Source organism: Rousettus aegyptiacus, unplaced genomic scaffold (genome assembly GCF_014176215.1).
Source record: "Rousettus aegyptiacus isolate mRouAeg1 unplaced genomic scaffold, mRouAeg1.p scaffold_m13_p_16, whole genome shotgun sequence".
NCBI classification, from domain to species: Eukaryota; Metazoa; Chordata; class Mammalia; order Chiroptera; family Pteropodidae; genus Rousettus; species Rousettus aegyptiacus.
Genome location: NW_023416291.1, coordinates 31,632,445 through 31,645,566, shown reverse-complemented (window position 1 = coordinate 31,645,566; position 13,122 = coordinate 31,632,445). Strand labels below are relative to the sequence as shown.

The following is a 13,122-nucleotide window of genomic DNA, read 5'->3' as shown; positions in this document are numbered from 1 at the left end:
ACTGATATACAGAAAGTCACCCAACTAATAAATGTCAGCCATAATTTCAGTCCATGTCTGCTCATATTAATAAACTAGCTGCACTGCCACTTGAAACTTGGGGAAGTTGCTAGCCTTGGACACGGTAGACTTGGTTTCTAGGCTAGAGCTCCTCCACAAATTTACAGTAGCTTAAAACAACTCACCTACATTTCTATTTTCTCTTCTGGAAATGGGTAAAAGAATAATTCCATTTATCCTATAGACTTTACAGACATACAGTGAAGACCACGTCGATCTGAAAGTATTTTGAAAAGATAAAAGTTATACATAAATATAAAGCTCTTATATATATAAGCTCTCTAAAGGCAAGAATTTCCATTTTATTTTCCTCCATTGCTCTGAGCAAGGCCATTCAGTTCACAATAAAGGGCTGAGATACAGGGAGGAAGAAGACATTAGGCTCATTTGTTACTTTGTCATAAATGACAAATTATTTATTTTATTTATTTATTTTCTCATTTAAACTTCCAATGATATTATCAAGCATGATGAGGAAACAGCTTCATTCTACAAAGGGGAAAAATGCTTTTATATCATAAAACTATGAATCTTATTCAAATCCATATTTGCCTGATTTCAAAGTGTGTGTTCTCTTTATTTTAATTTAATTAATTAAGTGAAATAAAACATTAGGAATCTACAATGTGCACAGATATATATCTTAATTATGTGCTTTAAAGATCTACTAGGAATAAAAGAGTTCCAAATTGTTCAACATCCTAAATGTAAGCGATATGTGACAAAGGGGAAGATCTAGTACTACTCAAGTTTCAACACCTCAGTTTTTAAAAATCATTCTCATACTTTAGTGCACTAAACATAATTTTAAATGGCTTATGTGGTTATTTTATTAGTCTCTTGTCACCAAACGGCATGTGCCCTGGTACATAAACAGTAGAAAAAGATTCCAACAGGAAACTAGAAATGCATTTTTCATTACACTCTGCTTGTCACAGCAAGTGCTTATCAAAACTATCCAAAGTTCCTAACACAGGAAATAACAATACAAGTTCACTAATTTTTGTGCACCTAGATGGGCCAAGCGCAGTACATAGCATTTCATGTCTATCGTGTAGCTTCTAAACAATCCTATAGGGATTCCCTCTTACAAAGATGAAAACTGAAAACTTAAGTAGATTATGCACTTTGTCTAATGTCATACATCTAATAGTAGGACTAGAATTGTGCTTCAAGTTCAGACTCTTAACTAATGTTATTCTGTTTCTTAGGATATCAGGGTTATAAACAGCAGAGAATCAAGTCTCTTTTTTTGTTTTTGTTTTTTTTGCATAGACAAAGCACTTATGTGTTTATCATTAAGATGACAATCTCTGATTTGTCTGTGTTCTGATATAAAAGGAGATTTATGGCTCTTCTCATTAAAAGAACAAAGCTCTTCAATATACCCTTTAAATTGTTGTCTCTGTTCCTAAAATTTCATCTCCAAATATAAATTAATAATTACATTGTAAACTAGTACAAAGTTCTTAAAATGGTACAACATAAAGCTATAAATTGTGAAAGTGCTTGGGAATTAGAAAGCTCAATTTCTCCAAGCCATATATAAACTAAAAACAAGATTGAATATTTTCTATTCCCCATAAACACAAGACATGAATAAAGAAGCAAATAATGACATAAGCAGAAATGTATCTCTCAAGAAAAACTTGCAAAGCACACATTTTCGTACCACCCCTAGAGCTGGTGACTTCTAGTTTGTGCTCATATTTAAATACTATTGAAATAATCAGGAAACAATGTAGATATTAACATACCTGTAATTAAACTATATAAAAGTATGAAGTAAAATTCTGAAGAACAATCTAAGCAGTACAACTAGAAGGGGTATATATGTTCTTTGTTTGAGAAATGTGAAGAAATATGAAAATTAAAGCAATCTAAGAAACTACTGATAAGTTCCTTTATATCTCCCAAATCTATTTGCTCTATTCAGTTGAAGACACTTATTAAGATCAAGACTCTACATTTTAAAACTTTCTTCAACCTTAACCTACCAATTAGTAGTTAGAATTTTGGATATTTTTTTTCAGTAATCTGTTAACTAATGTATGAAAATTAAACTCTATAATAACAAGAGTTTTTTTTGTTTTGTTTGGCTGAAGCATATTATCAACAGAATGAAAGCAGGACAAAGCTAAGTAATTGGGAAACAAATCCTAAAGGTAGACTACCATTACAGAAAAAAAAAAGAAGAAAGGCATGCACATAAAAAGAAATCACACACATACTAGTGCAAATATTAGAGCAATTGTTCCATGACAAGAAACCGTGTTCCTAAATTTCTCACTAACAGATATCCTCGAAAAGAAAATATATATATATATATATATATATATATATATATATATATTTGTATTTTGATATATTTTTTGAAAATTTGCACTAAAAGAATTAACATGGAAAATTGCAGTATGTGATATCTTGGGGAGGGGGAGACTAAGATAATTTTGTGGCTGTTCAAGAATATATATACTCACATTTTATGGAAAATTCAAAGCTAAAGTGGAAGCTGAGAACACTTGTAACTGGGACCTTATAATGGAGTCTTGTACTCTCACCACTTGGGACATGGCTTTTGCATCACCCTAACAGCATTTATAAATCTTTAAAATGCATACTATACATATTTTCAGCAAATCATTTTAACATATGGCAATGTAGTTTTAGTAGTAAAGATAATAACTTAGTAAAGATAAAGAAGAAGAAAAAGATAAAGATAAAGATGATAAAGATAAAGATAAAAGTAAAGATAATAACTTAGGACATATCTGGGTAGATGAAAATGAAAAATATATTACACCTTTTTCTAAATAGGATTTGAGCCAGACACCAAGTAAATTGTTTCCTTTGAAATCCAAATGTAAAGCAAAAGTGAAGTTCTGACTTTGAAAAGTATAATACTGTAATAAAAGAATCTATCCTATTAAATGTGTTCAATAGATAAATAATCATTAAGGCCCTCAGTGCTCTGGGAGCTGGGCTAGGGTTTGTGAAAGACACGCAGACTACAGTGGCATAACCCTGCCTTCAGGAAGGTCACATTTTTATTATCCAAGTTAATTTTAAAATATTTTCATTCTATAAATAAAAATGTTAAAAAATGACAAAATACTTTAAATTGAATAATACTGAAAAATAATAGATGTTAGGCTCCTAATCAACACTACTGTAAGAACCACATTCATTTTTTATACAAGTTAGTAAAATCTACTTTGAAAAACATTTTGATGTTTGAAAATTTTTAAATTGTAGATAATTTTGAAATTTTAAGTTTGAATTCAACAACACATTTTCCTATTGTACTCAAAAGATGTAGTCATAGAACAAGTTTGGCAATTAGTTATTCAGATCATTAGAGAAAACTTCTGAAATTTTGACTGAAAATTGCTATAACTCAAACGCTAATATTTTAATCATATCTGGAATGTCTTCAGTAGAATCCAGTTAAAAAAAAAAAGAAATGCAAAATGTTTAACAGTATCCATATAATAAAACATCCTAATAAAATGTTTAAATCTACTATAAGATTTAATCTGTCTAATATAACTTCTGCTTTAAAAAAAAAACAGTTTCGTACATCAATTTAGATTTTGTTTCCTATAATAGCATTTGCTGTGCAGATTAAGTACGTCTATCCACTTTTTTTTTTCTTTAAAGGGAGCAGAAGAAGGGAAGAGAGGAGGGAAAAACACATATTCTTTGAAAAGTCAATTATATAGCATATCATGCTGGAATAATTAGAAAGCAACTGATCTTTCTAAGCCTTTTCTAAAATTTTCAGGGTTCTAAGAAGTTTTCAAAATTATAAAGTGTTTATTGGAAGAGATTACGAAAAAATCTAAGATCTAGGCATGAATCAGCATTCTCTTACAATGCTATAGTGCTATAACCCTATTACTTTAAAGACTTGATGTGAAATGGAAATACTCCATACCTCTAGCCAGCAGGTTGAAGCCAGTAAGACCCCAAAAAGGTGTATAATAGGAATAAAATCTTATTAATATTAAGCTTCTATAGTTTTATTTAGTAAATTTTAGTTTCTTTTTATCTAAAATGGATAATTTCAACCAACACCATTCTTTGATTCCTCTTTAGTATAATGTATTGTTTTCTTGAAAGTCTCTTGTGATAAGTGAAGGATGAGAGTCTACAAGAAATCCAATGACAAATGAATTATTCTTACATACAAAGAGCTATTTCTTTCTTTGTAACATCCAGCTGAATGTAACTGAATAGTTACCCCACCAGGTTTGTAAGATACTGTATTCTGGTACATGTGTCCATGATTTTCTTCATATCCTCCTTGCTTAATAGCATCCAAGTTCATTCTGGTTTTATGAAATTTTCGTATATATCTTTAAGTCAGTAATTCCAGGTTTTGGTAATTACCTCAACAAAAATGGCAAAATACAATAACCTCACAAATCTAAAACTACTTACGATCTGTAACTATACATATATACACCTTACATATATATATATGTATATATACACAGACACACATGCACATGAAGCTGCATTTATACAAAGTATAATATAGGTTCAGCAAACATTAATTTGAAGAATACAGATGTACAATCTCAATAATTCATGACTACAATCCAGTAATAAGAAATACATCTTTAAAATGATATCTGGAGAATCAAGGCTTAAAGGCTGAAAAATATAATCTTAGAATTCTCTCTTTTCCAAGAGCATTTATAATCAGTACTGTTTTTGAATGCCTTTATAATACAAGTTTACAAGAATATTTAAGATAATCTACTTAACAAATATCGAAGGCACTCTGTTTCTATAAGGAATCAAGAGTTATCTTTCCAATAGCATTTTAAGTAATTTTTTTGAAGTTGATATAATTTATATTTTTTTTCAATTTTTCTAAATACATTTGTTTATGGTGTTTCAAAAGGTATTCAGTTCGTGCAACAGTTTTATGAAGAACAATATTTTCTCCAACAACTCCATCTGCTGGCTTAGAGAAAAAGTAGATTTTTATCTGCTCTTTCTTTAAATTTGATATTTTTATAATTTATTTTTATGAAATTTAAATATAAAATTATTAAGTTATTTTTAAATAGATGAATAGCTATTTGTCAAAATTGTTCATAAAAAGAAAAAGATTTTGAACAAGAAATTTATTATTTAATATTTTTACTTCCAAAACCCTATGGGATCAAATATTCATGTTTAGAGTCTGTTTAGACAATTCTATATTAAACAAGTTTTACTAATAAGCACAGCATTACAGTTTATTAAATTTTTTTAGAATGGAAAAATATTTAGTATTTTCATAAAATCTAGTGATTTTATTAAACTATGTATAATATGTTGTGTCTGCACATATATAATATCAAATTTATTATTTTCACAAAACTTTGAATTACTATAATAATTTGCTTTTGTATAAGAACTACTAAACTATCTTCACATCCTTATACTAAAGTTCTTAGACGAGATTACAGTGGCCAGGGCACACACTGAAGATGTCAAGGCCTACAAGGCTTTGAAAACCATTCAAAAGAACATAGAGGGGAAAGGCTGAAAAAAAAAATGAATTGCTGTAAGAAAAGCATTCATTTAGCCTCTGATAACTAGAAGGCCCTCAATAAATATGAAGAGAGGGAAGAGGGAGAAAGGAATTCTTGAGGCTCGTCACTGGTTTCAACTGTTGAATAATCAGATGCTCAGATACTAGTCTTTGTTTTTCTTCTAATTTTACAGTTTGTATTTTCTCATAATGAAGGTTTATGTTTGAATAGCCTTCAGGAAAAAAAAAACACCTTAGTATTATCTATAGCTAAGAAGAAAGGGAAGAAGATTGATAAAAGGTATGGAAAGGGAAAAAAAAGAAGGGAGAGAGAAAAAAAAAGAAATTGGAAATCTGTATTTTTTCAGGTATCCATGGAAACAAATGGGAACAAATAGGTACTTGCATTATCCCACTGTGACTGTGAAAGAGAAGGATGTGGGAGTTTATTGTGATGAACAATCATTTTACCCAGTTCAGAGTATAATGACTTCATTTCATTTGCATAACTTTAACCCATCAGTAGATCTTGCTGAATCCTTAAATCAAAGGCAACCTTGGCATTTCCAAATAAGTTCCTCCATCTCAAGAATTAAATTAATTAGTAAACTAGCATCTTTCCTATTTTGAAATTATAACATTAAGATATAAAACTCCACTTTCTCAATATATAAAATTAACCCTGTGAGATTTTTATGATTTAACTAAGAGGAAGAACACTGATTGATGACACATATTTTAATAATGGAGTTGAAGAGTAGAATTCCTTAGATTTCTGGAAGAAATAAGAGAAAGTCATTTTGGTTTCAGCTATCAACCTATTTGATGTTGCTAATTTCATTTCATATAGGAAAGAATCATGGACTACCCTGACTGCAAAGGCAAGAAAACAAAGGCTAAGCATTGGAGAAAAACCTTGAGGAGGATTTAAATCATCAGGACTCATCTTGACAAATTTAATATTAGATATTTCTATTCATTTCTTGACTGCTGACTTTGCAAGTGTAGTTTACATAGCATCTCTCTCTGAAAAGAGTTAAACTATTTCTACATTTTCTGTTGCCCTATGCAAAAACAAAAACAAAAACAAAAAACAGAAAACAAGCAAACAAACAAAAAAACCCAAATGAATAAGGATACAAATACTCCGTTTCATTTTACAATCTCTAGACTGTGAAATTTCTAAAAGAATGAAGAAAAAAAGCTTCGCAGATGTTAAGTAATTTGCCTAGTCAATGAGGCAATGTCAACTCCAGAAAATTCTATCCAATGAGTCTCTCTTTTATAACAGTGCCTCACTAGTTCTCTTTAGCAATCAGTAAGATTACTTATAACATGGGAGTTGCAAATGCCATGATTCTAAACCTCCATGTGGAAAACTTGAAAATGCATTCAGTTCTTCATCATCATTTGTTTTAGTATTCTAGAATAATCCACAGAGGAGTAATCTGGGGATCTGAAGACACACATACATTTTTAAGTTCAGCTTCATTTTCTGGGGAAAAAAAAAATCTGTGTAACATGAAGGTGTTTCGCAGAACTGTGATCAAATTGTGTGCGTGTGTGTGCTTTTTAATGAAATTCATGTGCTTATTACATGGATGTATTCATTCTGTGGAAATTCATGGAGTTATGTGTTTAATATATGTACATTTTCTATCCATGTATCTTATTTCAATAAAATTTATATTAAAAATAGGTCTTTTCAAAAATATTGAAACCGTGAACCTAAACTAGTCACCTAACCTAAACTAACCTTAATATTTAGTCTTTACAAAGCTTCGACACAGTCATTCAACATGTTGGACTGAAGAATATTCATTTTGTTCAGTGGACATACTGGTTATTTTCTTAGTCAGGCCCTCTCATTATTTTCACCGATGAGTGAGTTTCTGAATCATTGACAGTTTTCAAGAAGTATAGCTGTCAATTATTTTCACCTCATTTTCAAAATCTACATACTTCCAGTAATCAGTCTTGCTTTAGGTTCATTACTTTTCAAAGCATTTTCACACTAGAGTACAGATACATAGATACTTAGCACAGCTGTCAATCTTAATTCAGGAAAAAACTGGAAATGATATAAAATCCAATGAATAATCAAAATCCGGTAGGTAAATAGGCGAAGTATAAAAGCCTTCAAAAATTAAACTACAGTGATTCTTCTTAAACATGTATGCATAAAAAATACATAATATATAAGCACTAAATATTTTCAAGATATTCTTATATTCTTTTATGTAGATTTTTTTAAAGCTGCAAATCCACTTTAAGAGCCTGTCTCTCTCATCCCTTCCTTGCCCTTCCTCCACCCCAACCCCCAGTTTCTTTTCTCACTTGAAGAAAACATATAGCACCAAAACCTTCTTAAATATGCTCCTTATAAACATCTAAGCATCTGATCTAATATGACCATCATAATGACCCTGTTCTATCAAAGAAAAGTGTCTCATTTCTTCATTTGGGTGACGGGGGTTTCAAAATTAGTTGATAATGTTTCTGATATGATAATCAAGCTAAACCATCGAATATATGATTAAGGCTTAATAAGGAAGTTGAATGGCAACCAGTTGTTTGTGTAATGTGGGAAGACAGTAGTTGGGTGTTTTTCTGTGGTAATTTTCCGCTAGCTCCTTTACACTGTAGCCAAAGTGGGAGGTGAACCATCTGCAAAGCCCCCTCCAAATTGTTAACTAGGAAATACAAACTGAGAACATCAAAGCAGGAGAGAATTACTCCAACCCAGTCGGCAGGAAATGATGGCAGCTGCTGGAAAGAGGGCAGGAAGGCACAGTGGCGGCGGCTGCACAGCCCACGCCGGCGCGGGGGTGGGAGCCCGGGACAAGGGCCGCTGAGCTTCTCCATCGAAACCCTTTTGAGACTTAATTGCTTGGATTTTATTACTTTGTAGCCTTGATAGAGTCTCATTGCGTGTCCCAGAACACTACTCGGAGTGATAGGGCTAATATGGATAACTACAAAGACTAAAATGGCTGATCAGCGACTTCTTCGGATGTTCAAACTCGGCTGGATCCAGCTGCTTTCAGGTACATTTCCTCTCGCTGCCCTTGCCCGAGACTCGCTACCTGAGAACAGAGCGCACCCGGCCAGCAAGCCGACCGCGGCCCCTCTGGCAGAATCGCCCCCTTCAACTGAAGGCCGAAGCTCAACCGAGCGGCGAGAAATTGACACGCTCCCCCTCCGGGGCGCAGCCCGTCCGACCAGGCCTGCGTCACCCTCGCTCCTCGCTGCGCCGCGCCCCTCCGGTGGGCGTTATGTAACAGCCCCGAGCCCAACTCCGGAACCATTTTAACAACCTGTCCCGTGGAGGCGGAGAATATAAGCTTCGCGGGGTCTGCAGAGTGAACCCTAGTTGGCCTGCAGACCTAAACCTGGGACCGAAGGCGAGGGTTGCAGGTGCCTGGGCAGGCGGCCGGGCTCCGGCAGTCCCCTTTGGGATCTATCCAACAGAGCGCCCTGGGGAACAGCGTGTTCTCTGTGGGCAGGGTGCCACTAGGCGCGCAAGGTGTGGGGAGAGGGAAGGAGAGAGGGCTTCTCTTGAAGCACTCAAGATCTGCTAGAACTCCCTGAACCTAAGGAAGGCACCTTGCTCCAACCCCCACCCCCCTCTCTAGTGCGCACACTCTTCATTGCCTTTTGCTCCCTCCTCACCTCCCCCCAAGCCAGCGGGGGTCCCCGAGATTGCAGCCACTTTCTCCCCACGCTGTCAAACGCACGCGCCTGTGCAGTCACTCACACCCACACACTGACACATAGAAACACGCACACACCACCCCGCACTCACACTCGCTGGCTTTCCGCGTGCTGCACCCGAAATACATGAATATTCATTACTTACAAGCATTGGTGACTGCGAAGCTGTTTGCTACCTCCAGATTGTCGATGTGGGGTGTCAGTCTGAACTCCGAAGTGGAAAACTGAACCATCCCTACTCGAAATGCACTGTATTCCTGATCGGCGCCCCTGGGAAACAGTCCCCCTGCAAAGAACAAAACACCAAGGAGAACAGTGTCAGCGCCCGGGAAGGAAAAGAGAGGAGCCCGCTAGCGCCCAACAGCAAAGGAGTCTATTAACGCTAACAGGCCGAATAAACACATCAAGAGACACAGGCAGCGGGGGGTCGAACATCCATGTGGTAAGCAAGGGGTCAAGGCACTGATGAGAGTCTGAGGGCAAGGTAGATGGCCAGAAGCATTTGCCTTTTCTCATAATCACAAGCTTTGCATCCAGACCCCTAGAGAATCTCAGCAAACGGGAAAATGTTAAGGCAGAAATAAAATCTGGGGGTCGGAAATGAGAAGACCTTTTCCTCTCTTGTCTCAACGACACTGTCTTTTCCTTTTGCTTCATCCCAAGAAAAACATGTATATTTTAGGCAATTTAAATCTGGAATGCAGTCAAGGTATGACATAAGTCTACATGACATGAATTAATTTGTCCACTGTGAACAAATTATACACAATTCAAAAGCAGAGCACAAAGGGTACCTACCTATCTGTATGCTGTTAGAAGAGACACCAAAAATCAGTCCCCATAAAACAAGAGAAAGGAGGACAGATATATGCATAATCTTTTGCATTTCCAAGAAAAGTAGAGCATCCACAAAATAATTCCCTTTATCCCCCTTTTCCTTCTCTTCCTTCGTTGGCCGTTTTCCTCAGCAAATTAGATCCTTCGCATTTTGAAACAGCAGTTTAGCACCAAGCTGCTAAAAACCTGAAGTGGAAGCAGGAGAATTCCTATTTCCCAAGTCCTGCTGGTGGCCGCTGATGCCCTGCGCCCCGTCCCTGCTCCCGAAGTCCGGAGGACTGGCTGGCTGCAGTTTTTAGCGGAGCTGCCGCTGTGCTCCCAGTGTCTTGGAATATTCAGCACCCTCTCATGCACTCACACACTCACCCTCTCTCGCGCTCTCTTCTCCCTTTCTCCTCTCTCTCTCTCTCTCTCTCTCTCTCTCTCGCAAGCGCGCGCGTGCGCGCACGCGCGTACACACACAGAGACACACACAGACACACACAGACACACACACACACACACACACACACACACACGCAAGTCACAGAGAGGGGAAGGCAGTCCCGGACGCGCGTGCGCGATTCGCGGCAGGCGGCTGGCGCGCGCGTCCACCCCTCACTCTCCCTGCACTCCGCACCCCGCACTGCCTTGGCAGCGAGCGTCTGGTGCTCGGCGCTGGGAAAGCGCCGCTGAGCCTAGCAGCGGTTGTCCCTTGACAAGACCTTTTTTCGCGAGCTTCGTGCCCACCTCGCGCCCACCTCGCGCTTCTGCCTTTCAGCACCGAGGACAGCGCCCCGCTCCCTGCCTGTCTCTACCTTTGTGCCGCCGCTGCAGCTGTCGCGGAGATGCTCCAGCCTGGACCAAATGCAGCAAAGCTGATTTCTGGCTGCTATAAAGGAGAAGCCAACTTGCTAATTACTGGCGATGAAGCGTTCTGTCACCAGGCCCTGATGTTTTACGTTAAAAGTAATTTTGATGTTTTATCTTTAACAGCCGGCGAAAACCTATTTAGCTACTATATAGAAAGGCTACCATCTGCCTCACCTGATTGAGCCATAAAACAAACAGGCAAACAAAATACCCATCGAAGAAGTGTTCGAAAATGTGAACTTTAGCTAAAGGCGACGTATTCTTGATCCAGGGAAAACCCAATACTCTATATTTAGAGGCTAAAGCTGTATAGAATACCAAGACTGAAACTTGGAAATACTTTGCATGGAAATTCCATCTTTTAGAGTTTCCTCCACCGGTCTGTGATGCCAACTTGCCAAGCCAGTTCGGTGCGGGGATCTCTCGCAGCCTTCACTGCAGACTCTCTCGTAGCAGAAACATGTAGACTTGGTTCCTTTGTAGTCCTTTCTTTATATAGATTGAAAGCAGAAGACTCCGTTCCAAGAAGGAAAGGTTTGTAGGAGAAAACAAAATATAAGCCAAGCATGTCAAGAAAGGCCTTTGAGATGCAGACTCTTTCTCAAAGAGTTAGAAATCAGATACCCTATCGCGTTTTGACCGTAAGTTTGAAAAATCACTGCCTAAGTAAGCAGAGTAAGCTAAGTTCACATCATTTTGAACTCGTTACCTCGAGACTACGGGGAACAAAAGATGAGGTTAAGGATTAAAAGTGTGTGGGATGGGAGTTAGTGTGGAGGACTGAAGTCTGGACTCCCCCCTGTGGAATTTGTGCTATTCACGTGAAACTGCTTGCCATGCCGGTGCCTGAGAACCTGCTCTGGAAATTCCCTCTGCTGCCTCAGAAACCTCTCACTAAATGGAATGGCTTTTGTGGTTTTAACAAAGAAATAAAGGAAGATTGCGTGCACGGGACCATTTCCAGGAGATTGGAGCCCACAATACTAAAGGAATAAACCAGTGATATTTCAGAATGCCAAGAGAGTTAGTTTACCACGCTGCCTTCCTGTGCAATTGTCACATTAATATCACCCCTACAGCCTCCTGTTGACTATATTATCTCCTACTTGCCTCTTAATCACTCTGGGCCTCAATTTCCCCATTTTAAAAATGAGAAGGATCAACAAAGTGGCCGCTATAGCTCTCAAATCCTATAATTCTGTGATTTAAGGTTTATGGTCTTCTCTGTTTTTGTTTTTCGATGTGTATTCCTAAACTAGGAAGTGAACATATCCATAATCTATTACTAAGCTTACATACTACAAGTAAAAATAACTCCCAGTTTTATCATCAAGAATGTATGTTAGTCTGTTAATATATGCTTCACTATATATAAAATGTATTTAAACTTTTAAAAATTAAATAATAAAAATAGCAACAGAGACATAAATAAATATATATCCAAATTTACGATTTAAAGAAATCAAATACATCCACCTATTCAGTCACTAGTTGTGACGTAAGGCACAAAAATAACTTGAAATAATTTCTTATTTGAAATTTCAAATTATATACAAAAGAGCAAATAACAGCTCAAAGCAAAATAAAAAAATATTTTCTCTTCCATGTTTTTATTCAATTTTTTATTACAAGAAAAATTTCAATTCCATACAAAGTAATTTGGAATGAAAGAAGAGGGTGAGAGAGCAAGAGAGAAAGCAGCTTGAATGTGGAGAAATAGTGATGTTTAAACTGTGGGTCAATGTCAATTAATTTTTAAAGGCTTTTCAAATCTATTTTCATCTTAATTTATTTCAAAGCCAAGGGTTAATATAAACTCAAAATGGACTGAATTACATTCTATAAAAACAAATGATATAAAATAAGAATTTGCTGAAGCATATAGCATGTCCCCAGTGAATTATATGTAATAATTCAGGGTGAATATTAGTGTTCACTGACCAATTATATTTCATATGTAAAAACTGAAATAAAAATTTTAGTTGGCATTACTTGTAATTCAATTGCTGTTCTATTGATGTGTCTTTCACAAAGTACGTAATTTCACAACATATCTGGATATATTTCTTGCAATATTAACATCATCGTATTAATATTATCATTTAAAAAACTTTTCCAAATTTACCGTA

At 36.3% G+C, this 13,122-nt stretch overlaps 1 protein-coding gene across 4 annotated transcripts in view; it reads right to left on the bottom strand.

Annotated features, from left to right (window-relative positions):
* Positions 1 to 10,562, bottom strand: part of GRIA2 (glutamate ionotropic receptor AMPA type subunit 2) — a 120,262-nt gene extending 109,700 nt beyond the window's left edge. For all 4 annotated transcript variants that reach the window (XM_016138679.2, XM_016138676.2, XM_016138675.2 and 1 more), the window contains exons 1-2: positions 10,103 to 10,562; positions 9,450 to 9,590 (exon numbers count right to left, since the gene is read on the bottom strand). In XM_016138679.2, the coding sequence (XP_015994165.2) occupies positions 9,450 to 9,590; positions 10,103 to 10,190 (229 nt within the window). In that variant the 5' untranslated portion in view covers positions 10,191 to 10,562. The remainder of the gene's footprint in view (positions 1 to 9,449; positions 9,591 to 10,102) is intronic.
* Between the last annotated feature and the right edge of the window lie 2,560 nt (positions 10,563 to 13,122).